Source organism: Chiroxiphia lanceolata, chromosome 1, assembly GCF_009829145.1.
Source record: "Chiroxiphia lanceolata isolate bChiLan1 chromosome 1, bChiLan1.pri, whole genome shotgun sequence".
Classification (NCBI taxonomy): domain Eukaryota; kingdom Metazoa; phylum Chordata; class Aves; order Passeriformes; family Pipridae; genus Chiroxiphia; species Chiroxiphia lanceolata.
Window position 1 is genome coordinate 33,190,609 of NC_045637.1, and position 27,160 is coordinate 33,217,768.

At 40.0% G+C, this 27,160-nt stretch overlaps 1 protein-coding gene across 1 annotated transcript; it reads right to left on the bottom strand.

Moving 5' to 3' along the window:
* Window positions 1-279: 279 nt before the first annotated feature.
* RDH10 (retinol dehydrogenase 10) lies at window positions 280-26,434 on the bottom strand. Its single transcript, XM_032712177.1, has 6 exons — window positions 25,868-26,434; window positions 25,190-25,425; window positions 5,474-5,572; window positions 4,039-4,184; window positions 3,595-3,726; window positions 280-1,681 (listed from the first exon to the last, which is right to left on the bottom strand). The coding sequence occupies exons 1-6, from the start codon at window positions 26,157-26,159 to the stop codon at window positions 1,558-1,560; spliced, it is 1,029 nt and encodes a 342-aa protein (XP_032568068.1). The 5' UTR covers window positions 26,160-26,434; the 3' UTR covers window positions 280-1,557.
* Window positions 26,435-27,160: the final 726 nt, after the last annotated feature.

Genomic DNA, 27,160 nt, shown 5'->3' on the forward strand with positions numbered 1-27,160 from the left:
TGCAGATCTATAGAACACCCAAATTAATATTCTTCAATATCTCTTTGACCAGCTATTTCTTCAATGAGTCTAGAAGATAGACAAAACTGTCAGCTCCTACAGCCTAATTTCACAGTACTTACCGATAGACTTAAGAGATTACACTGTAAACCATGTAGCTGATGAAGTGGATACAGGAATTGAGACATAAATATTTGATCTGTGTTGATACTAGAGAGCTGCAGAACAGGCACAAGTAGTTTGTGTTAGTTCAGTCTTCAAAGGAAACATTCCAATCGCTGTTTTAAGGAAAAGGTGGCTCACTTTAATAACCACAGGCATTGGTCACTATTTAACAAGACATTCTAAAAAAGTAATCACAATTTGTCTGATAGTAGTTTACAAGTGGATGGTATACATTAAGATACAGAGGTAGAAGTTCACTTTTACAATGCTTCACTAATACAGATTACCAAATTCAAGGCACAAAATTGTTCGCTTTACAAAAAATACTGTAAAAATGTCATTTGCTGTTCTACAATGTGAGTACGGCTCAAAAAAAAAATCTTTACAACCTTTCATGTTCTGCATGTAGAGTTGCATCACGCATTATTCTATTTTTCCTTTGCTAATAATTGGAATATGACCAGCACTTACATAAACAGTAAGTATCTCAGCTAAATTGCTTTGTCTTTTAGGCACAAGTCCAGTTACAGAATTTAACACAACAGCTTCCCTGGGGGGTGGGAGAACTCTGTCAGAAGTAAGAATGAGGAGGAAGAAAAGAAACATGTAGTCCACAACAGTAAACTGGACTCTGACATATAAAGGGAAACAGAACAGAGCATATTTCAAATCAAGGTACTTGAAAAAAGTCAGCTTAAATCACTGACTGAATTCCTAAAAAAACAGATGCCCAGTACAAGTTTTCTCTGACAGTATGTAAGACATTCATTTGCCTTTGAATCGGCAGACTTACAAATTTCTTTTAATCTTTGTTTAAATAGAACAGACAGTTGCAACAAAAGAGAATTACACCACAATTTGGCCATGTGTCCTTGAGAGAGCTTGGGTCAATGAGTGAAGAGATGCATTCAGAAACTGTCCTTGAATTTACTATAAGATCATGAGCAGTAGCTTAAATGACAAGATTTCCCTCCCTCCCCCTTTCCAATTAACATAGGGAAAGTCAAACCATTTCTGAAACATTGCATCTTCTAGTTGGAGACAGCTCTGAGAAGCCTTGGCAGGCTAAGGAAGAGATATCACACAGTGCATCCCTACAAGTAGTATGGCTAGTTTACTGTACATACAGTGATATTCTAAAAGGATAATGGTGGCAGCTACATCGTAAATTCATCTGACTTACCTATCACATTTCCCAAGTACTCTAGAGTCAGTTTTATTTACAGTATATAAAAACGCACTGATTTTTAGAGTTCAACACACAGGTTTAGGACCCAAGAGAATGCCACATTAAGATGCTGACATTTGCATCTGTTAGATGCAAGTGCACTTTGCAATTCAGTCATGTAACATTATTGCATTCACCTATAAAGGCTAGTCCATCCAAAACTGTTAAATTCCATTTTTTGCTTCATTGTTGTTTGTAGCCTGTTTCCGTTGAGCAATGAAAGGATACATACACTTGTCTGCTCCCAAAAATCGGTACATGCACACAACTGCTTCAAATGGCAGAATACTGTGAAAAAGAGGTTATAAATTTGTTAGACAGCATAAAACAAAACCTCCGCTTACGTATACTTGTAAGTATATGCACTTACATGTACTATGTACTTGGTCTCCTTAAAAGCAACATAATAGCTATTAAGTCTTAAAGACTTAAAGGATTTTTATTTCACAGGGATACTTGGAGAACTGAAATTCTAGAGTCCCAACCACACAGGCAACCAGAAAGGAAGAAGCTGTTTATTCAAATCCCTCCAGCTTAGACCTGATTTTCTGTTTCTTCACAAGCAGTGTGATAGCTTGTTTTAAAGAAGTGGGGGGGAAGGGGGTGGGGTGATGGGGCAAGGGCATCACAGAAGGTCTACTCAAGGCAAAGCATCTGCTGAAAGCCACATCAGCAGAGGTCATCAGACATTTAAGATATTCTTTAATGTGGGATTAGTGTTAGTTAATGCCATTCTTTGATCACCAGATGTCTAACAACCTTGATTTATATTCTAAACGCAATCATCCATCCTCAAAAAGAAAGGTCCAAAGTAAAAGAGAGCAATTTCCTTTTTTCCCCCCTCCAGATAAAATTCCAAGAGGTGATTATGTGATAGGTACCTGGCTACAGACCCTCCCTTCCTTCTCAAATGCACAATATATTGTTTTTATTTCAAGAGTAGCACTCAGGGGCTCTAGTGAAGGACTAAAATGGGATTCCTCAGCCCCTGGAAACAGCAGCAGACATTCAGTGGAAAGCAGTGCACAAATTCCAGCCATCAGGAGTAATGACCACTGAAGCACCAAGAAGTAGATGTCACTGGTACAGGTGTCCTCACTGCCAGCAGTACTGCTTGTGCAGTAGCGACTGGAGGGCCTTTGATCTAAAGGCTGCTGCCTGGGGCATGGATTATGCAGAACCTTTGATCTCCCTGTTGGAAGCTAAAAGGGCCTTTGATGTGACTGTTGCTGCATAAGGCACTGCTTGTGCAGGAAGTGCTGAAGCACCCTCTGAGCTTCTGCTTGAAGAAGTTAGTTCTTAAAGATACTGACAGTGGCCTCCATTTGTTGGCAGAATAGATTCATATATATGCTCTTCCAGGAAGAGGTGAGCAGTAAAGATTCCTCTATTCTTAGGTGAGCCTGTCCACCAGGAGAGACTTGAGGAGAACCACTTTGTATGTGGAATAAAAGTCACCAAGGTTCTCAGTTTCAACCATCCCTCACAGAAGGAAAATAAGACAACACTATATTTTAAAGGTTTCCCCTATATATTACAGATTTAAAACAAAACCACAGACAGCTCTGAAGCTCATCTCCACAAACTAGAATGCAAGTGATGTTGCATCAGAGAAATTGAAGCAACTCCTGCATTACCCTGCATCATTAAAGTGTCAGCCTGGCTACAGATGAAACAGTTTCTATCCAAAAAACTGTAGTGTATTAGAACAAAAATAGTAACTCCTTTAAATAGTCCTTCCACAGACTTCTACTCTGAAAATTGGTTCCAAATGTGCAGGTTTTCAGTTTATCTACAATATTTGTGCAAGTTCTGGAGAATCTGCAGGCAGGGCCTCCTACACACTGGTTCTAGATACAAGTGGCTAAATGTTAGTCTGCTGCCTCGTGCCCCATTCCTAGAGAGAATCTCAAACAGTGGAAATAAAAGTCTGTTGAAAAGAAAATAGGAATCTAAGGAGGATGGGAGATACCAGAAGGTTAAAACAAGGATGCATAAATACATGGGATCTCAGGCTTATGCAGCTTCCCAAGCGAGCAACCTACAAGCATGCAAGCCAAGAGAGAGACTTACGAATTCTAACAAAACCACACCCATGGTCTGTGAGGGTGGGTGTTTATATTCAGGTATTGGACACGCTCCTGTATTTTACTAGTATTTTGTGCATTGTATTGCCAACTAACTGGGACTTCAGCTCTTACCTTTTCATGAAGGTGACCATATACATGAGGCGAGGTGTGCAGATCATTGGCTGGTCTGTAAGGATAGCTCTCATAGCCTGCTTCACACAGTATTCTGGTTTCAACGGTGGAAGGAAAGGCTCAATTTCTTTTCTGAAATATTTAGGACAGATTGATATAATACATAAAAGACCACAGACCTCAGTGAAGAGTTCATTAACTCACTTTCTTTGGAACTTCTTAACATTCACTGTTAAATTACAAAGATTATAACTCAAAAGTTGCATTGCCTATGTACAAAATGACAGAAGACAGCAAATTCAGAAATTCTTTTTTCTGAGAAACACTAATGTATACTAAAGCAGATATAACATTTACTTTAATATTTTTTATGGTAGCAGTTGAGTTACCTTCAAATACTCTTATGGCACTACAAGCACAGAGCAGAAGGAGAATTCTACTCACCTGATCCTGCACCCTCTAAACATTCCTGTATCTACAAGATAAGGGCAGACTAAAGTAGTTTTGATTCCGTCCTTTTCAGCAGCCTTCAATTCATGGCTCAAAGACTCATGGAAACCTACAGCTCCAAATTTGCTGGCACAGTAATCCTGTGTTGGCAATGAACGAAGCCAAAAAAAAAAAAAAAAAAAAGGCAACACAGAAAGGACAGATATGAATGAGGTTCAAAGTCACCATACCTGAGGTGATTCTGCACAGATTTTCAAAGCAACAACAAAAGACACCCACTGAATAGAGCATCACATCAACTCATTTATCACTTTACTTTTGAGGCAATTAGCCCAGAATCATGAAAGCAGGAAAGCTGAATGTAGGAGGATATTACCTTGGATTCAAGTCTTTGAATCAGGCAGGCTTGCATGACAAGTTACTCCAATTACCAGTTTGCTTAATAATAAATGGTACAACAAAAGACTGAGATACCTAATACTACCTTGGATCACATTTGAAAACACTTGGAGAGTTGGCACAGCATAGGCATAAAAATCTTAATGGTGTTATTTTTAAGATTAGTTTCAACAGAAGACATAATGGAGTTTTGAATATTTCTTTGAGATAATATACTAAATTCAGCAAAATAAAAAATAATTGCATAGACAACAGTAGCATTTGAGTTTTCTGTGGGATGTGTCCATCTCTGCTGGTAGTCACACCCACAGGAAATCCTTTGTAGCTTTCTCAAGACAGTAAATAATCTATGATGGCTTGAATTACACCAGCTTCATTCATTTGTGTTATGAAACACTGTGGTTTAAGGCCCTGGATTGAGCCTTACCTGTATGCAAAGAAGCCTGTGTGCTTATGGGATAATATGACCATTATTATTTTAGACACATTAATTTTTACTAACTGAATGCTTTTTGTTCACACTTGCATTTACACTAATGACTGAAAAAGCAAGACAATAAGCTCTAATCCTAACCTGTTTTTATGCACCAAACAAGTCTCACAAACTGGAGCTCTCAAACACCTGCTAGTGAAGCAAGTGAGACATATATTCTGGAAGGTTTAAAGCCATTTCCTCACAGAAACAAACAGAAAACTTTTGAAAGCCTTTGGCTTTAAGCTTAGCATTGAAGATCATGTCAGGAGTAACTGGTCAACTTTCAAGTTGCTAAATTTATTAAAAGATCATTCAGCATTCTGAAACCCTTAGCCATTCTCAGCTTTCAGTGAGGTGGCAAGTCCACCATTCCAAGTAGATGAATGCAATGGCTGCCTGAGTCCTCAGGGAGCCACGTGTTGACATGCTACCCATCACCACAGCCTCCAAGTATCTTTGAAAATTTGACTTCATTTTCTCTAGCTGATAAAATTTAAAAAAGCTTATCCTAACCAAGAAGTGCCAATTTTTTTATAAAAGTATAGTCTAACAAACCTCCACTCCAGCAGTACTGAATAATCCCAAGGAACTTGCGACTGTCACGATGTGTCCATGGTTCATTTCCAGCATCTTGGGAAGGAATGCTTTAGTGGTCTAAAAACAAAAAAAACAAAACACACAAACAACATAAACAAAAAACAAACAAACAAAACCAAAACCAAACAAAAAAACCAGCACACCATACCATGAACAAGCTACATTAGTAATAAGTTTTCAAAACCTCTCTCATTTATTATCAAGAATATAAAAGTACAATGATTGTACTGGTTTTGAACTTCTGAGTTTGTCAAAAACGTCAGCAGAAAATCTACAGCTTGTTTGTGAATTCAGACAGCACTTACATCTCCAGAAAACCTAAGGTTAAAGGATCAATTGAGTTCAGACATGTTTATTTTTCTGCAAGAGACTAGTTATCAGAAAGAGATAATTCGACCTTAAAATGGAAGTCACATTTTTTTAAAGACAGAAAAAGGAATGCAAAGTGTTTAATTACACCATCCAGCACATCTGTTGAGACCAGTACCAATTATAAGTTCTAATTACTGAGAGTGTATTTCGTAAGTTAGATATGGCTAGTTTTATCCAAAAAACTTATCATCTTGGGCATTTTACATTAAAAGAAATACTAAAGGCAGAGTCTTTGCTGATGTTACTTTTTACTTACAATACAATAAACACCTGCTAGTCTAAATTATTTTCCATCTTTATTAGTATCCATAAACATTGCTATAACTAGAAAGACGAGATATATATTTGCTACCAATTCCTTAGAAGTTTAAAAATAAAAAAAGATAAAGCCAAAGCAAGTCTCAAGATGAAACTTTCATTTTAACCTCCAGTTTTTATGTTTTGATTATAACAAAGTTTGTTTCTGATCTGAGTCAGACTTAACACCTTTAAAAAATTAAATTTTAAGCAACAAATTGAAGGTACTTGCTAGAAGATCACCCCTACTAGATTACGTACCTTCGTCATATCTCTCTTTTGAAGCTGACTCAACACTTTCTCATTTTAATAAGTATTAAGCAGAGTGCCATATATGCTACAAAAATCAATGAAGTAGTAAAATGGCATGTGTAGTTACAATGTACTTTGGTTTCTAGGTTGTCAGTGTACCATATGAGATCACTTTTAAGTTGCCCAAGAACTTCAGAAAACGCTTTTTAACCACAGACATGCCTAGTTAATATATCAATCTATTAGTGACAGAGCTACTAGTCTAACTCGCTCAGTACCACTCCGTTTAAACCTCCCAGAAACCTAGTCTGCCCATGTAATTTGTATCCAAACTCAGAGCATGAAAATGCCCCTTAAGTATTTGCTACTTGCTTAATTGTTGGTCTGAGTAGTGTCAGCTGCATTCTTTAAAAGACTTGCAAGCTACAGCTGAATCCATCTAATTCCATTCTTAGGCTGTCTGCATTTTCCAATCATAGACGTCAGGACAGTTTTGCTCTAATGATTTTCACATGTTCCTGTACAACATTTTTGCCTGCAGGTGTTAAATGACTAATCCAGACCTCCTAACACCACACAAAAGAGTGTTTTCACTGGACAGCTGGCAGATGATAGAAGATTAACAGACCTCCTGACTCCTTGCCTTTTCTACTGTTGATTCATACAACTCCTAGATTCTGTCATAACTACAAAACGAAGCTAATTATAAAAAAATAATCAGAGCAAGCTGCCTTGCATTTGTTTCTTTCCTCATGGCAGGGATCTCTAAACCTCTTGTACTGAGCCTCGGACAAGAATTCAGTTTGCTGTTAAACTAATCTGTGCCAGGCACACAAAGTTTCAGCCTCTCTTCCCTTGTTGCATGGCAACAAAGCCCAGTCATCACCGGGCAGTGCCGACTGAAATTGTAAGAGGCTTCGCTTGGATGGCACTGAACTTTTACAGAGTGCTCTTTATCTGGAGCCTGCCTTGCACACTCCAACACCAGCGGTGTGTACACTATCCTGAATGCTCTGTGCTATCCCTATACGACATCTGTGTCCTGACTCAGTCTTGCTAGAAATTCACTCCCCTCCAAAGCATTTGTCAGCTCCATCATCAGTTTCCACTTATGTCTCAGCTATCTGTCCACATCACATTGGAATGACTGATTGCCACCTCCCATTGCAGAAAGCTTGATAATGCAGACTGAAGCTCTGGCTGCAAACCACAGCAACTACAGGAAAGGGGTAATTGCCTTGAGTTTTTCTTGGGGGAGAGAAAGAAGGGAAGGAAGTAGTAATAGATTTTTTTTTCCTCTACCACTTTCAAGGCATGAATCAATGTTTTCTTCCAAAAGATAAACAGGCAAGTGCACCAAGCTATAAAGTGCACCCTTACTATAGCACTGCTTTTTTTCCCCTCCTCTTTTTTTGTTGTTGTTAATATGATGAACTATAACTAGGTGTCCATAAATGTCTATATTTAGCTATGGCTGAAGAAGAGAATTTTAAGTGTCATATATATAAATATGGGAAATAACCAGAATAGTAAATTGCAGAAAGCCCACTAATCTATGCTACACTGCTTGAAAGCAAAAAGATTACAAAATCTGAGTTTTCAGGGCTTGTGGCTAAAGTAACTCATTTTCAACCAGAAGAAATTGGCACATGATGAATAAAGTCTGTTGAGCACACTTTTGGGTGACATCTTCAGCATCTCAAGTGCAGACTGAACAACTCCCAGTGCAGAACTATAGTCACTTCATGTAAGTTATCTCTTAAAAAGTCATTTATGGCCACATAGGAAAAAAACACAGCTCCTCTGCTCTAAAGACAATTAGCAATTCATAGAAATCTTTGCATGAGACCTCAGTGCTCTGAAGCAGCCTGTTCAGAGCAGGCCCCTGTACTTTGTCATGGGATGTTATCCCACAAATCCATTTAAAACCTGAAGCTGAGGCAGTCTATAAAGATAGCACAACTATCACATGTAGGAAACTTTGCAGTCAACTATCAACATCTCAGATAAATGGGTGTCAGAGAAAGTCCTCTCGATTGCTGCCACCCTCCAGCCATCTGCAGCAGCTGGGAGTCAACACTTGAAAACAAGCACTCTCAGAGGCAGACACACCCTACGGGGGGGGGGGATGCATTTCCAGGCTCAGAGTAATGGTTTGCCCATTGCTCCTCCCAGCCTCCTCTCTCTGGGAAAAAACAAACCCAAAGTGAAGTTATTCTTTCGTTGTATAAGCAAACCCCAAATAAATCAGTGTTCTTCCTGAGTTTCTGGCACAGCACACTTTCTTGATCAAAGCAGCTTTCTCTATACTCTGGTCCCCAGTTTTTCTGCACGTTACATAAACCAGATCAACCTAGTTTCTAGTTTCTTTCAGCTTCAGCTACATCTGCCTACCAGACCTGAAGTCTTCTGTGTTCTTGTTGTGCTGCTGAGAAACTAGTTAAGAGTTTGACTGGTTTGGGGCAAGATGCCTCCTGGGTGGCCTTCCCATCTGGAATTTGTCTGAACAGGTAGCACAGCCCACATTAGTCTTTGAGGTGATGCATGGACATGCTAATCCTCCATTTAAAAAAAAAAAAGTGTTAGAAGATACCAAGCAAGAAATGTGTTTTGTCCATGGCATTACAGGTCATGAACCAGGCCCCCAAAATAATTCAAATCAACTCAAGTGATTTAATCAAACTATCTGCCTTCTGGTTTGATCCTTGAGGTTTCAATTTTACCTTTCACAGCTGCAGAGGAAAACATTTAAACAAAACATTGAAGTACTTAAAGCCAGAGCTAGGCCATTTATTCGTGACAAACATACCAGTTTTCAACATTGAGGAGAAACAAATAAGTAGAATATAATGGATGAAAGGAATTGTGTTGTGATGCATCAGGGTGAAGAATCAGAAGTTATGCAATATTCAACATCAAGAAATGCAAGTTAAGCATCCTCTTCACCCAGAATTAGCTTTTTTTTTTTAAATATAGGGAAGAAAAAACCTAAATCCCAAAAGCATAGTGAAAACATGAATTTTCTAACCTGCAATATACTTTAGACACACAAACTAGGTAGCATAGATAGAACATATGAAGCTGTTCTGAACAAAGAGTAGAGCTAGTTTTTAAAGTTAGTTTAACCTGTATGATTTTTGGAGCGTAGAGATCAATATCTTCTAAGCTTATTCCTCTATGCTTCTGAATATACCAGTAAGAAAAAACTATTCCCAGTAGCTGTAACCAAACATCTATTTCATGTGCACACAGCTTAAATGACTTATTTCTCACAAGTGTGAAACTGAACAAACATTTACATGTCACTTCATAGCTTTCGTAATCTGTTCTCAACATTTTGGTTTACGGCAAATTAACTTCTAACAGTCTAGCACTTCTTCCCTCCCCTTCCCCAAATTCTTTAGTTCCATTCTTAATGAAACAAAACTCAAAAGATTGTGCAACACAAAGAACAGCACAGCTGCAATGTCAAGACAAATTAGTCTAAATACAGCAAATGAGAATATGAAGAAATACTGTGTTTGGGAAAGTGATTTTTTAATTAAATTTTGGATTAATTATTCTTAAAGAAGAAAGCAAGCAGAAAACAATGTTAGCTGTATGCAGCTCAACACAATGGACACTGAATGCAGAAAACATACCAAAGTAGAAAAGTAGGTGCTACCTCATGTTTAGAGAGTTACCTTTGTATCAAAGAAAGAAACAAGCAGGTACCAACACATGAGGTCCTTTAAAGTTTCTATTTTTCAATACAATATGTTTCTTCATCCTTTCTGCCTTCTGTCAACAGTCTTTTTGAACTATTTTGATGGCATAAACAAACTGCACTACTGTAAGGTAGGAATCCCTTTATACCAAAGGAATAGCTCATTTTCCACACAGTTCCTTCAGGTAAGGAAGATGGAAAGCATGGGGGGGTATTTTCAGTCTTATCTAAACAGGGGAGTTTTTACATCACTAGTTATCCACAACAGTGGCATAGTGGTATAACATAGAGGATATTTCCTCCTAAGCCACAGCTACTCCTGACTGCCAGGGCCTCTGCCCGACAGCACAAATGCATGCAAGATTCAGGTAAATGTATTGTTTCAACTTCATGTTAAAACCTATTCAGCCAGATCCAAAAAGCAAAACTGGTGTGGTTAGTCAAGGACTTGCATCCAGACATCTCTGGGAACTAAGGTACCAGAGACTATAACTGCTTGCTGCAATCTGTGTTAGCTAATCCTGTAACTCTCAGTGACAAGAAAAGGGTTTTTTCTAAAATACATGTTATCTCCTCTCCCTCCCTTAGCATGGACATTCAGACTTCTTTTCTTCCCATTATTCTTCACAGTCCACAGCAGAACATGCTGCAAGTTCTCTTACTCCTGTGCGGGACAGCATGTGGTCACTCACTCTACCTAATAGAGAGATTTCCACATGCCCCAGTTTCTCATTCCATTCCAGTAACTAAGAAATGCACAAAGGTTTGACAAAAGTGCACCTCTAACTCCCCTGCAGACAGCCTGTGGCACCCTTACTTGAAGTAGGTTTGTCCAAACTGTGCAGTATAGCACCAATGCACTACTATATGTTAAAAGGAAGGTGGCCAAAAGGCAGAAAATCCCCATGGCAAGCTTATCAGTAAATACACTGAAGTTATTTTCAGCTACAGTCATACATCCCAGCTTATTTCAGTAGAAAACAACTTTAAATATGTTTTATAAACACAGGTTAAAACCTCACTTACAGGATAACATTGAAAGTCATCGCCAAATATTTTAGAAGAGGCCTTGAAAATATACCCTAGAATTCTTACTCTCAAAGGAAAATTTATTCAAGTTAGAGGCTATAATATCGAAAATACCTTCTCAAGCACCAAAGCATGAAGTTACAGCCTAGATTTAACCATTTTTTTTCCTTCTAGCTTTTTCATTGAGTTCCAAAGAGAACAGAGAATAATTACTTGTAATTGCATTATCATCTCAATTATTTTTCCCATATAACCTTCACATCCTTCTTAAATTCCTTCATACAAACATACTGAAATAGTGGGCTAAATTGAGATTAGTAGCTATGCTAAGACTACATGAAAATATCAAGTACTGAGCTGAAGACTAGGGAGACCACACAACACAAAGGACATGGCTCCAACAGTAACAGGATGAATATAGCAGGCAGACAGAAGTCTACAACTACTGTTGACCTTGCTAACACAAGGGACCAAAGCTGTACTTTAAAGGACCTCAGATGTCTCTACTGACTGTTTTCAAGAACTGTTGGGCCCCTTCTGGATAATTAGCTGCTGTCTAAGTAAATATTTGACTAGCTGTGGAAATTAGAACAATTTTTGATCTTTGGTTCCTATTCTCAAGAAACGATGATGAAAAATAGGTCAGAATTACACGGTCTTCCTAAAGTAGTGAATAAAAAATAAAATCACATTTCTCTGAATTTATGGGTCTACCCAGATCCTTTTTATGTGAAAAAAATCAGGAGATAGACATGACGTCCTCAAGCCAAGCTTCCATAGACGGCTGTATTAACTATTCAAGGATTGTTCTCAAGTGTGCCTTGCACAGACCCTGCATTCAGAACAAAAAAAAGCTAGACCTTCCAATATTTCATCTCAAAAGACGTCCCTTTGTTATTTATCTCCTAGCAGGCAGCACAACCTTCAATTTCTCATTAAAGCTTTATTTGTCTTTCTCATAAAAACCCACTGTTTTGGGGCCATAGGGATTCCTTTAATAATGTACTACACCCGCAGTTAATGCTTAACATACATGCACAGTAATAATGCTACAGTTGCCTTGCAACCAGAAACTCATGAAAGAACAAGATAGACTTAAAAGAAATCTATAATGATGATGAGTACAAGGAAGCAAAGCCACACAGACACTCTCCAATACCTTGGATAGGCTACATCTGCAGACAGAGCGAAACTACAGATAAAAATCTACTCAGTTTAAGAGGTGAAGGTAATACCCAGAAGGAGTAAGTCACAATTAAAAGCAACATCAGGTACTTTAAAACTGTATTTGATTTACAGAGAAATAAGCATATTTTCTCCTCTCTCCAACTCTGCATGAAATACTGCACTGAAGTACATGAAGTCTTATATAGTAAAAGCATAAGCTATTACTTAAGTCACTTGTTTTATAATTTATTATTAATTTATGGAAGTAATTTTCTCCACCCTCACAATGGATCTATATACATAAAATCCCCTGCTTCTCAGACGTATTTCATCAGCTGAGAAGCATCAAAGTTGTACAAAAATAGGTGCAATCTTATTTATGGAAGTTTGTTAGTATTAACAAGTATCTTTCATGTACCATTTCCTAAAGAACAGGTATGCTACAGTCCATATTTACGTTACTACATTGTTTAGCATTTGTAATATTTAGGGTTTAGTTCCAAAATTTCTCCACTTTTTAAAGCCAAGAGCTGCCACTTTTTCCTATGAATGGTTCAGTTATTGTAGTGGTTCCTCTTCTACATGGAGTTAACTCATGTTAACTATATCAGAAGAAAGGTGAAACTGAATTAAGTAGTTTCCTTAATCAGAGCTCAGTGCCACAAAGCTGTTTACAATGGGTAGACAGTAAAGATAAGATAAGTAATGCTATTAAACAAAAAAAGCACACAGGAAACTAATACCACTAGTTATCTCTCAAACACTAATCATTGATTTCCACTCTTTACTACTAGAACTAATTATGCTATGCCTAGGGCAACTGAACACTGCCTGACTAAATTGCCTTTTGTATAGCTTGTTAACAAGGCTTAGTTGAAAAAGGCTGTGTCCACAGAGACAGGGATAGGAAAAATGCTTAGGAAGGACATTGCAACAAATTTTTATTACTGTTGCCTTATCATGTCTCTACATTGGCTTCTCTGTCATTTATTTTAAGGGCTTAATTTCCTCTGTCTTACCCCAAATTGGGGTAGAAAATAGCTTTGTTCTCCCTCTCACCTGAAGTGTAGGTTAAATACTCAAGAACACTACCTAAGTAATAAAATTCTGGCTTCAGAAACTTTCCTCTCAAGAATCAAGGTGGAAAAGATATCACTACATCAGCTTTACACTGCTCTGCTGCTACTCAAACTCCAAATGCTCTTCAGTAAAGCTTTTCTGCATCCCCACCACTGCATCACTCTAGATTTTGAGTGCACTATTATCTAGGGCAGGGGTTTCGGTACACAGAGCAGAGCCAAAGATAGCACTGATTTCTCCTTAAGAACATTTCACTTCCATTTAGAGGGTTCACTACTTTATATGCTTTTTGGGCATGAAGAAATTCAGGTATTCAAGCTAAACTACCCTTGTTATTGCTATACCAGCAAATGGAATTTAGATCCCTTATGTTACTGGTATGCAGTCTCCACCTTTCTGCTCCTAAGAACTTCCTCTTCCTAAGAGGAAACAGATTTTAGATTTACATGCTTTTTAAATTACTTCCCTCCTCAGATGTCAGGCTTGTCCTGTAAAGTATCCAATCTATCTATCTAATGACTATATGCCACCAGTTATTTCTGTGGAAACATTTAGCTGCCTTTAATGGACATGTTTGTATATATACACTACCATAAATGCACACTGACTTGTCTACTTTCTAGATATTGCTTGATTGCTTGGTTGATGTATAACTGCTTCCTATATATGCAGTAGTATACGTAACTGATTATATATTTTGATCTGTTTCCTCAAGACTTTGCAAGTCTTTGATTTCATATGGCTATGAAAAATGAAGCACCATGTCACAGGTTGCCCAGAGAGGTTGTGGAAATCTCCATCCTTAGAGGTATTAAAAAGCTGTTTGGACACTGGCCTGGGTCCCTGGCTCTAGGTGGCTCTGCTTGAGCAAGGGGGATGGACCTGATGATCCTTCCTGCCTCAGCCATTCTGTAATTCTCCACTTAAGTATACCAATTCCCTGCTCAACAGCCCATTCCTTCTTCCTCTTATAGAGGAAGCAGTTCAAAGGCCAGCAGAGACCTTGCACTCGGTCTGTATGTTAACAGCAAGTCTATCAACACAGAAACTTAACTAACTGGAAAGGATGCTGATGCTTCTGCCACATCTCTCCTGTATCTCTCCAACAGGAGCTCTTGCCTGTAATAAATTATCCTGCTCTGTCTGAAACAGTGTCTGTTCCACTTCCATTTCTCTTTTTCCTTTGGTCTCAAGTCCTTTCAGCCAAAAGGAGAGCCCAATGAAGCAGTGCAGAGCATCTAGATTAATTTATTGTGGAATTAACATTTTCAGTCGAGTTTAGAAGATACACATACTATACGGTTTTCAAAAACTAATTACTACCCCCCTGGCTATTAGAAGGCCTCCAGTAACCACTCCCTTGTCAGCTTCTTAAGGATATTCTGAGCCCTCACAAACTATTCTGCCCACTTTGAATTTTAATGGGGTTTAAAGCTTGGTCAGAGCCATCACATATTGGATTCTTGACAGCTAGCAACAAATAGGGCAAAAGACAGTATCTCTACTTAAGCAGTGCCATAGTGCAAAACATAAATTGCTGAGGATGTTTGTTGTGAGTTTCAAATGCCAAATTAATCTAAAAGATGAGAAAGAATAGCAGTAGGTAAGATAGCATGGCAAGAGATTTGTTGGAGGCCCAGCTATGTGTTTAGCCTGCCTTACACTGCAAAACAAGCAAGTCTAGACTAAAGTGGAACTTGGAAACAAATGTATACCTGCAGACTTCTCCAGACAGCACAAACTTAGGGCATAATCAAGCATGAGAACTGAAGGTTTCAAAGTACTCCTGCTGAAAAGATGACCTCTCCCCTCCCACCCAAAGGCATTTTATTAGACAAGTTGATATTTATTCTCCATAAAATTAATCTCATTCTACTCTCAGACTATCGTAGCTACCAAACCACAGTTATTAGTCAACTTAAACAAAGTATTACACAGTTGGCAGCAGCCACCGAAAAGCAAGATACAATTTAAAGAAAATGAATCCTTCTGCTCAGATCTACCATATTAGCATTTGAGCTTTCTATGTACCCAAGACTAAACACAGAGCTCCAACACAGCTGTGACAGCACAATTACGCTCCTGTAAAATTGGAAATTTAAGTTACAAGTAGGTAGCACCACCAACCTTGTGTTCTTCCACAGGCAGATCTATCTGTAAAGATGACCAAATTGGCATTTATTCAAATGTCAAATCTGAAATTACTTTAGATTTTTCTGGTCAAGCGATATGTGAAGTTAACACTTGCCTACTCCCTTCCACAAAAGCTGGTTTAAGCCCTGCTGAAGTCAAGTGACTAGAAATTCCTTGTTTATATACTGACAAATGGCTGTGTCAAAGGATTTGTAGTGTTTCAGAGCTATGTTGACATTAGTGTAACAAACACATTAGTTCCTCACTTTCATTAGCACAAGTCTGCAGCAAATGTCCAACCATTTGGAGAGCAGTTATTTATTGCCAGCTATTTGATAATCTTGACAAAAATGAAAACATGCCCACGAGTCTGTTAAAAATCCACATAACAAATTCATTTTAGAAAAAAAAAAAAATTAGATAAGACCTCAGAATATTCTGTTCGGGGAACAAGAACACAATTCAACTTTTAAATGCACATTTTTCTCCAGCTTGCCATAAGCTTAGTCATCCTCTGGAATATTTAGTAAAACTTGGTATTTTAGTCTACAGGTTTCCAAAACATTATTAGAGAACAGTATTGTCAGAACTACCTATGGAAAATGTGAAGTCATCATTCATGTTTTATAATATATGTAGCAGACTTTTCAAGAAGTGGCTAAGCAGAAAAGGACTGTCTCACATTTTATAGACATCTTAAGGCCAGTACCTCCATTGCAATGCAACTGCCAGAGTACTTGCAGGCAGATGAAGCCGAGTCACTTTACTCATACTGCCCAACTCAGTCACCAAGTCCTTGTTTTGAATCATCTGTTTTATAACAAAGAAAGTGATTATGCTACAGCTGAGTATCTCACAAGAACAGGTTTAGAAAGAAAGCCCCCCTTTCACATTTAGTGGAAAGAGAAAAACAGAGAAGATGATATAGCTGAATAGAGATTTAGCTTCAATATTTGTTTAGGAAACAGTAAGACCCTAAAAGGCTACAATTTCTTATGAAGTAACTCACTGACCAAGAAATAGCATTTTTAAAATGCATGAAGCTTAGAGGTTTTTGAAATACTTCGATATTTCTATTTTATACTTCTCCCCAGCCTTCAAAAAAAGAGCATGCAGAAAACAGTCTTAGCAGGTAAACTTTTGCTTCATAAGCAAACAAAGGATAAAACGATCAGAAGACTCCAGCTAATACACCGACTAAACCAGCAACTAATACAATTTTCAAAGATTCTGCTTGCACAGGCATTTTAACCAAACACCAGCAAACAACTCACTTTCTTAGGAGGTGAATTTTCAACAACAGAGACACGTCCTTTGCGTGCCTGTGGAAACTGCTTAGTTCCCATAAGCTGAAACATGGCTCTGGCCAGATTTTTTCCACATTCTGTGTTAGTACAACTGATTTCCAAAGAAGTCAAACAGTGCAGTACACTGCACTGACATCACTGCTCTTGATGATAGACAACAGCAATCATAGTATTGGTTCCAGGCAAATAAGCTAAAGCTGTTAACATAACATTATATGATGTGTACAGAAAACTAACTTGCCTTTATCTAAGGGTTTTTAATAAAGTGTAATTAAAATACTGCCATCTCTTTAGAAGTCAAGTTTTACATTCAGACTGCTATGCAAGTGGCAGATTTGCTACAGCTCGGAACCATTTATGACTACTTAACTATTTAGAGGCTATAAATCCCATTCCAAAAAAAGTCTCCAAGAATGAGGTTTCATTAGGATAGCCACAGAGGCCCTGTTCAGAGCTACATGGTTTTATCCTATCCCTTCTCATCTCCACACACTCACTGCTCCAAGTCTGAAATGTTCATGAGGTGATTCTAGTCTCTAAATAGAAAAACCAACCAATTTGGACAAGTTTTCCCTCCCTGCCCTCCAGCCAAGCTGAACTGGCTCACCCAAAGACCAGGTGAATATGAAAACTAGTGCAAGGTAAGATGCAGATTCAAGGGGCGGTCTCACGTGACAGCTTGCCACCACTAAGCTTCCTTGTAGTTTCATCCTAAGTCAACAGAAATTTTGGACAAGTTACTTTTAAGCATACACTCGTGCACTTTTCCAAAACAACACTGAAAGGAGAGTGCTCAAGAAGCTGTCACACAAGTTCAAACAGATGGCAGAAGCAAGCAGCACTACGGCACATTCAGGTGCAGAATTCAACAGCCAAACAAACTTGAATTTCAAAAGGCTCACACGAAGTCAGCCACCTCAGCTCCACAGCTGTTCTGGCATTCCTTGGCCTACCATGCCCTCCCATCCCAGTTGTGATAACTCACTGGTGTCAAGTGTTAATTTGACTGACATATAAATCATTATGCTAATATAATTATTTACAAGAACAGGGTGTTCATTCAGAAGTGTAAGCACAGACATAAATCTCTCCCCTGTTTGTGACACATCTTCTTTCAAACTAAACCCTCAAACCCCAAGATTCTATGAATCTCAAAGTCTATGTCTACTCATCTATATTATAAATGCATTTTGAAAGACTTTTCGGGTTTTTTTAAACAGATTAAGCAGCCTGAGACAACAGGTAAAAGCTTATAGCATCACAGGTAAATCAGCTTGCCTTTGCAGAAAGACCTCTGCCATTTTTTACAAAAGACAGACAGGTATCAGTAACTCAGTTTTACCATCACTGTCAATAGCCAGAAACCTCAAAGGTCAAAGGGAGCAAGGCTTATCAAGTGAGTGATGTGCTGGCTTTTACATACAGAGAACTGTGGAAAGATTTAGTACTAGAGATACATAAAAAAACCTTTCCTTCCCCCAAAAGCCCTGGAAGTAAAATCAAAGCATGAGAAGCATTGGGAGAGAATAATAGTTCACAGCTGATAAAGATAAAAGTAGAAAAGATTTAAGAACTGCAGTGCTAAAGTGGCAGGGATGGTGCTAGAAAACATAACATTCATCTTTCCTCAGCCTGTCCAGTCAGAGTAATTGATGACACTGAGAGCTATGAAAAAGGATTGCTTACCCTCACAGATCAGTTCAGACAGGTTTTAGGCAGTGATGCAAGCACTGGGTTAGCAGGACACTTAGCTGCATCATAATTAGGATTGCTTTTCTCCACCATTGAGCACATGAACACACCTGTCTTCTAGAAGTCTGCTGTAGTCACTTGGTTATTACAGAAAGTTAATAACATAATGACATAACATTAACTTAGCTGTTTTTCATAAAATAAAAGTGGACGTTACTTGTAAATAGAAAAATCTAGAGTTTAAACTCCATTGCCCTCCTCACCTCCACAGGACAAGGAAGGCATGCAATCTTTAGATGAGTATTTCACTGAAACACTGAAGAGCCACTCTTTCTGCTTCTAGCAAGGTTAGGCACCATGCTGTCAAAGACTATCATCCCATTCAAGGTTTTCCTGTCTCCCCAAAGCCTTCACAAGCAGCAGCATAATTGCAGACCAATGTCAGGGCAGAGGTTTGTGCTTATTCAGCCGACCTACCTCATTCCATAAGAAGGAGGAATTTAACCATCACACTGCTCGCTCATCCAGGACCATGCTTTCAGAGTAGATTAGCAATCCTGAAAATATTCATATAGTTTGCTGACATGCCTCTGACCCCCAGAAAAAGTCACAGAAGATTGAGGAGTGAGATTATCCCAAGTGCTTACCTCTGCAAGCCATACTGCAACTCCAGCTTTATTTTAGATGGCTGTAGAATTGCAAGCCACTAATAATTGATTAATACTTCAGATATATTTCAAGTAGTTTGAGAAGTCTTGGCATGGTCTCCTCAGAACAACTTTTCTTAACAGAAATTTCACACTGCTTTTCTGTGAAACACATTACTGTTTTCACCTAAATTCTTCAAGCTTTATATAGTTTAGTGTGTGGAAGTAACTGGCTGATCACACTTCATGCTACCATCTTGGACACCAATCTACAGGCAACAAACAATAAATGCGTCACAATCTGAGAATCTCTATTTTCTGTTCTTTGAGAGTTTAAGATCCAGACACCTTTCAAATGCTGCAGCAAATTCCAAAGTACATCTGAGAGAAGCTATTGAAAAGCCTCAGGTATGACTGAAGCAGCGTAAGAAAAACATTCTGAATGGTCATTTTAGATTTGTTAACTAACTGGGATTAAAATCAAATACTTTACATCATCAACAAGAGGGAAGGGAAATGCACAAATTCAGGTGCCATTTGAATAAAAGAAGTCAGCATTCTCTACCAGGCAAGGAAGATGCCCTAGCACAGAAAGTATATGTAGGAAGGTTGGTGTTGTAACATATTCAAAGAATCTTCAGTACGATTTCCCACAGCCCTGATGGAAGTCTTGCTAATTAACTAAGAGTGCTATAATCTCTTTTGCTCAGACTCCTCAATATGTAACTACTCATTTGTCATCAAAATACAGTAGACAATGAAGAAGCAGGATGGAGAGACTAGAGCTGAGAAACACGTGGAACAACTACAGTTCGGTCAGCAGTACTGTGGAATCTCAATTATAGATGCTCAAACTTATATGATTCCTACTCAAGGCAAATGAAGAAGTGTTTTGCAAAAGACTAAGACCTACCTACCACCCCATCTCAACATGCTTAATTATGAATGATGGCTCTTCAGATGAGTACATTGCCTAAGTAATTTTTATCCTCATCTGTGACTATTCCGAAACTGCTACAAGATTGCTGCTATGGCCAAAGCTCAGCCATACAGGTACCTAACTAAATGGTTTGGGTTGGTAACCTCACCAAAAAAGGAAGAGAATACTAACAAAAAAAAAATTGAAAGTTTGAGTGATCACTATAAATAAAATATGACTACAAAGCTAAATTATAGATACATAGATACACAGATTGTAAGATACAGGTCACAAAATTAAAGATTGCATGATGGTGACAACTGTGCTTAACAATGCTAGACAAGTCCTCATAGACTATGACACAAATCTGTGAGGAAAGCTCTGAACTGCTAGTGTTATGCTCACTCCAGCTTCAGAAATATATATGCATTCATTTATTCTCCAAAACTTGTGTTAAGTACATTACTTTATAAAATGGGAAAGTGCAGATTTTGGGGCATGCATCTGGAAGACACTACTTTCTCAACTGATAGATTCCCTCAATTTTCTTGAGAAATGAACCCAAGAACATATGAGCAGTAGAACCCTAACAAAGCACTTATAAGTTTTAAGTATGACTAATATGACTATTTCCATAGCTAAGAGTATGATTGCTTTTTCCTTCATACTCACTACCCAGCATGCTACCACAGTATATGAAACACATGTGCTGTCCAGGGTAATTTACTGGTGGCATGTAGTTGGAATAATTTTGCAAGGGAAGAGTTAGTTTTGATGATACTTTTTGGATCACATGCATATGTTTTGCTTGAACTTGATCCAACTCATTTTTCAATGGAAAAAAGTCAAGAACATGTAGATTAAACTTTGTAAGTACACTTGTGTGTCTTGGGGTACATTATCATGAAATACAAGAAAAAAAAATCAAAATCAATTAAAGCTGCTAACTCCACTCATTCAAAATACTAAATATAGCTACCTGGCCCTTCAGTGGAATATTGTCTCTGTATTTGATCATAGGTGTCTGAATTTGATGACAAAAATTAATCTGCTATGCTAATAGGCCACAAGACTCAGCACGGCGTAGTTTCAAATAACATAAGATGCTTTTTCTTCTATAGAAGATTCAGAGTGCACATTAAGTGTAATACTTCCATATTTGAACTAAACAAACTATAGGCATAAATGAGCTTTATTTAACACCAAGGAGCTTGAAGAGACTACAATTACAATATATAATTACTGATATATTATAGACAACTATAAGCCACTGTTACTCTCCAAGCAACCCTGTCAGTCTAATTAGGCTGATAAGAATAGTAGTTGCATAAATGGGTATTTGATTTAGTAACTTTGTATTAACCATCTTTCCCAGGTATATTTAAATTTTAGAGGTTTTACACTATTCACAAATGCCCTAAATACTTACTAATATTTCCCTCTTTAATTAATATTTATCTCTTCCTGTATCAAGGTCAGGCCACCTAAAAAATTACTTCAAAATTCTTACAGATATGCCAGCATACATTTAAAAAAAAAAAAAAATCAAGTAATTTGTAAATAAATGAATGTAACTACTCCAGCTAAGAAAGGAGTACACAAGGCTTTAAAAACTCTGGGTCCTAGTCTCTCTCTACATGGATTTTTTTTTTTTTTTAATATGACAGAGCTAGAGGAGAATGCTTTTGCTTCCCCCTTTTGGTAAGTTGAAGAGAACTCTAGGAGGAGAGGAAGCTGAAAGATACGGAGTATCCACATGACAGAAACAGAGATCACTGTTCTCTCAGAGCTGAATACTATGGATCTGTTGTACACGAGGACCTTCATGTAAGAGATTTTCAGACCCTGCTCATCACCTCACCCTTGCCCCAACAACCAAATCTAGAAGCATTTCCCAGGTGATGCACAATATTAATATCTATCTATCCATCAACAGATAATTCCTTCAGAAAATAATGTTAGAGTAGGTGCAAGACTTGCAAATTGCCCCAAAAATAAGAGTTTGTACAGCAGTTTTAGTCAATACAGTGGTGCAATCTAAAGCACAGTATTTTGATACTTAAGCTTTGCTGCAAAACTACAAGGAAAAAAACCCCCTATATTACCTAAAAACTGATAAGGAACAGCTTTAACTTATACTGTGATTTAACGTTTTAAAAATTTGAATCCTGACATATGACAGGAAGAAAACTTCTTAGTCTGCGGAAGTTCAGTTTTAATAATTGACAAGTGCAGCCAACTAAGTTATTATTCTTGCAACAGACCGGCAGGAAAGATAGTGTTACACTCCTGCTACAATTTTATGCATCTGCAAATTATAGTAAACCAGAGCTGGCTTGTTTCAAACCAGGAACGCATTTTGTCCCTATGTTTTCAATATCAGAAGCATTCAAGTTATCACAGCATGAAATAACAGGTTTTTAATACTGCAGTGGATTTTATGCTGTGGAAATTGCTACATGATGCAGTGGTGACATGTTTATATAGAACACTCATAGTAAGGATTACACAAATCATAAATGTCAGCAAAATGGAAAGCATCTGTTTAGGTTGTGGCATGCTAAGGATCTCTTGACTGCCAGTTTGTGATATGGTACACAGCCCAGTTGAAGTCACAACAGCAAAACAGTGACAGATTTTCATGTCACCGCCTACTGCAGAAGTTGGGCAGCCTTCAGATGGTAGCTGCTAACATAAAAGCAAGCTCAGATCACCTGCATTCTGCATGGAGAGCAGGCAATCAATCTTATGTCAGATGTTTCAAGGGAACAGTACTAGAGCCCTATTTTCAGTTTTTATATAGAAGCACAGTGAGGCTTGATTAATGATCAAGGGATGAAAAAGAATTTCCCCTGAACCACAGTAAAAAAACCCCAAAGAAGCAAAACCCCAGAAAGTACAGAAACTTAACTACTGAAGCAATAATACATGCAAGAGCCATGTCTTTACAAAATCCATTTACAGCTTTTTGGACTAAACACCCTCCAAGAATAGTTAAAAGCCTACATAATGCTCCAGAGTATTACTTTGCTTTTGGACCACCAGTTTAGCTGACATGGAAAAGACTAGCTATATAAGACTTCACACATCTAGACACATTGTTCTATTTAAGTCAGCATTGACTTGCATCAAAAAAGTTGGCTTCAAATCAGCTGATTCAGATGATATCTTCTGAATTAAGTAGTATTACTTTCAACAGAAGTCCACCCACTATTGGTCAAGCCAACCTTTTCTGGGATTGTGGAGTGGAACACAAGGAAAAGAGCTCTGCCAACAGCAAAAAAAAAGAGGAAAAGCAAAGCAGGACACAGACACAGGATCTACAGGAAGTGTACATATGAACAGATCCTCAATTAAATATAAAGAGTGTTGACTGCTCTTTAAAAACTTAACCCAAATTCTCAAGTTCCACAGTTCAGACCTAGCTATACCTTCTTGGAGTATTGGACTAATTGTTTTTTTAATTTTTAAGTTACTTCACACTAACATTTAGGGATGAATGGAACTGCTATGGAAACCCAATCATAGCAATACTAGACTCTAAGTTTAGTTTTCTATTACTATAAGAGACTCAGAACACACAGAGTGCTTTAAAAAGGTTTCTGAAACTGTTATAAATAAGTGTACGACTTGGGCCTGAAGGAAGAACAGCTGGAGAATTTAGGATCCTCCCATATTTTAACTCATAGTGATGTCATAATTTAGAGCTCTTGGAACTGTCGATTTGGCATTTAAACCACATCAATAACAGTCATTAAATCTAGTGCACATCTCTATTGGCTTAAGCACCAACTTAACTTTTATGAAGGGGAACATGCAGAGCTCTTAATTATAAGAAGTCACATGAGCTTTCTCAGAACCTTTCAGATTGCCTTAAAATATACTTTCAGAGTTCAAGTGTTTCTAAACATACTATCTCGTATGCACTGAGGTTTAAGCACTCTCTCTGCAAACTTTACAATACATTGGAAAGAGACTGTTCTGCCATTAAGTGTTTCACAGTGCAGATTTGAAGGGGCTCCTTTAGGGTTATGAAACAGCATTTCACTTCCACATTAAAAAAGTTCGGTTTGGGAGGGCCTTCTAAGTTTTGAAGATGCAGCTTTGTACAAAATTTTATTATGAACAGGTAAGACCAGTAAAAGAAGGTTTAAGTTGAAATATATTTCAGATTGCTTAATCCTTTCATTGTTATGCAAGTGTATTTCATAACCGTATTTGAAGAATCAAAGAGCAGTTTTAATACTAACAATGGTCTCAGTCTGACAGCTAATGCTAACCCAAGTGTGCATCATGCCCTCCTTCAACACTCCAATTTATGTAACACCACACCACTGTGGGTTTAAAAATAAACCACACAGGAAAACAAGATTTAGATGGACAAAAAGAGTAAGATCACATAGCTTGTTCTCCTCGATTAGCATCTGCTAGCTATGGAGACAATACCATCCCAGAAACCATATTAAAGATTTTCTTACTTCTTATAGGCAGCCCTCAGAGAAAGCTATGAGGACAAATACGCAGGATTCCTGAAAAAGTGTTCTTGGCTTGATTTCTTGAGAAATCTTTTTCGCTTTTCCTCCCAGCCTTCAAAAGCAACAATTTGCCTCCAAGGCAATTCAAACAACGTTTCCAGCAGGAGTTTTAAACATTTTCTCCAGAAATGTGCAAGTTTGCTATTGCAGCCATCATTAAAACAGCACCTTAAAGCTGCTAGTGTGCTGGCAGAGGAGTATGTGAGGAAGGCTGAGAAGCCATTCATTAACAGTAATAACCTTTAAGCAGATTCAGAGGTTATGCTTGTAAAGGTTTTCATATCCAGAGTTACAGAAATGGGCACAAGACTTAGAACTCTTGATCCTGGGAGGATATAGTTGATTTAAAACTATTGGTTAGCAATCTTAATACCACGATTCCTGTTAAACAGAAAAGTTAGTTCACAATAAGAAATCCCCAAAGCAGTGAGCTTGCAAACAAAAAGGAGAAAGTGCAGATCTCAAGAAGTTAAGCAACAGCAGTTCATTTTCCAAAATTAACTGCCGAAAAGGGCAGCAGAAAGGAGTTTATAGTTACCCAGAAGTGTGCGTGGCAGTTGACCATCATGGTCCTCTCAATAAGCTCATCAGGACACTCCAGAAGATGGTGCCCGGAGACCACACCAGCATTGTTAACCAGGACAGACACCTCGCCAACCTCCTTGCGGACCCTCTCAGCTATCGAGTAGACATTCTCTCTTTTGCCCACATCACAGGTGTAGGTGTAAACCTGCAAGTTGCAATGGGGTAGCGCATCTTTCTCTCCATCACCAGCTATTAAAGAACACAGACAAGAGAACAGAAGGGGTGGGGGAGCAATAAAGTTCTTACTCGCTTTTTGACATTCAAACAAGTAGTCAAGTGTAAATAGCAAATACAATCCCAAACCAGCAAAACTTCCATTTACTTCGGCGTCAGCGCAGTACGCAAGAACTCGGCTATTTACTACCGCTGTCAAAGTGCATTAAGAAAAGCCGCAGGTTTTAGAGCCGCCTCTGGAGCCCAAGGCTGTGCGAATAAGGTCTGCGCTCAGCGCTGCGGGAACGGGGCCGGCTCCGCCTGGCAGCGGCAGCCGCGGGGGTCCGACACCCCCGCGCCCGGCGGTCTCCGGCCCGGAGCCCATCTCACGGCCCGCCGCTGGGGAGGTAGCCCCGGGCCGGGCAGGTGAGTGGCGAGGGGCAGCGCCCGGAGCCCGCCCCGGCAGCGCGGCGCTTACCTCTGGGGGCGGCGGTGGCCGCCTCCTCGGCCATCTCCCGGTAGATGTGCCGCACCATGCCCGCCGTCTCCTCGTTGCTCTGCGTGTTGATGTCCCACAGCACCAGCAGCGCCCGGCGCCGGGCAAACTCCAGGGCGAAGAGGCGGCCCAGGCCGCTGCCCGCCCCGGTGATCAGGCACACCTGCCCCGCCACGCTCTTCTCCTTGGGCCGCACTAGCCACTTGGCCGCGGCCAGCACGAACGCCCACAGCACTCGGAAAGTCACCACGAAGAACTCCAGCAGGATGTTCATGCTGCCGGAGCGCGGGGGGATCCGCGGGGCCGGCGGCGCGGAGCCTCCTCGCCGCCCGGCTCCCCCACCTGGGGCCGCCGCTGCCCGAGACCGCCCGCTGAGGGCGCCGAGGGAGGCTCCGCTCCCGGGGTCCCGCCGCCGAGCTCCCCTTCTCCGCCCTCGGCACCCTGGGCACCGCCTCAGTCACACACGCCGAGGAAGGAGCACGGACACGTCTCTGCCCGCCCGCTGCTGCCACCGCCCTGTCCCGTCCCGCCCGCGGCCCCGCTACTGGCAGTGCACATCTTGCTCGCTCGGCCCTCTATATAGAGCGGACTAAGCGGCCGAGCCCCGCCCCTGGGCTGGCCCATCCCGCCCCGCATTCCCGGGACCCCCCGCCCCCGCCACGCCCCGCCCCGCCAACGAGGGAGGTCCCCGCCAGGAACGGGAGTGGGAGCGGCTGGAGCTTCGCGCGGCTCGGGGCGGGAATCCCGGCGGCTTCCCCCGCCCCCGGCCTGAGACTACATGTCCCGGGGTGCGCGGCGCCCGTCGCAGCGCCATCTCGGGGTGGCCGAGGGCGGCCGGGCAGCGTCGCAGCTGCCGCAGCGTGGAGCGGGGGAGCACGAACGGGCGCCGAAGGTCCGTGCTCGGGGCAGCGGCGAGTGGCCGGGAGCCGCCGGGATCCCCGCAGGATGCCCGGGACCCGCAGGCCTCGGGTTTCTCTGCTGAACAAAACCCCGATGGTTTTTCGGTCTGTCAGCCAACTTTAGGGCCACTGGTATCTCCCCAGCCACAGACTTAAGGGGGAGCTCACAAGTGCCAGCACACGGAACGTATTTTTTTTTCTGTGCGACAACAGCGGCCTCTCCCTACAGATGGGCACCCTGCGGCCCCTCGGCACCCGAGCATCCCGCTCCAGGGCATCTGCCAGCTCCAGACGATGAGGAGCAGAGCGTGCCCTTGCAATTTCCCACACGTGGACCAGCAGGACTTATCCCACTGTCTCTGCCCGCCTGCAGCCG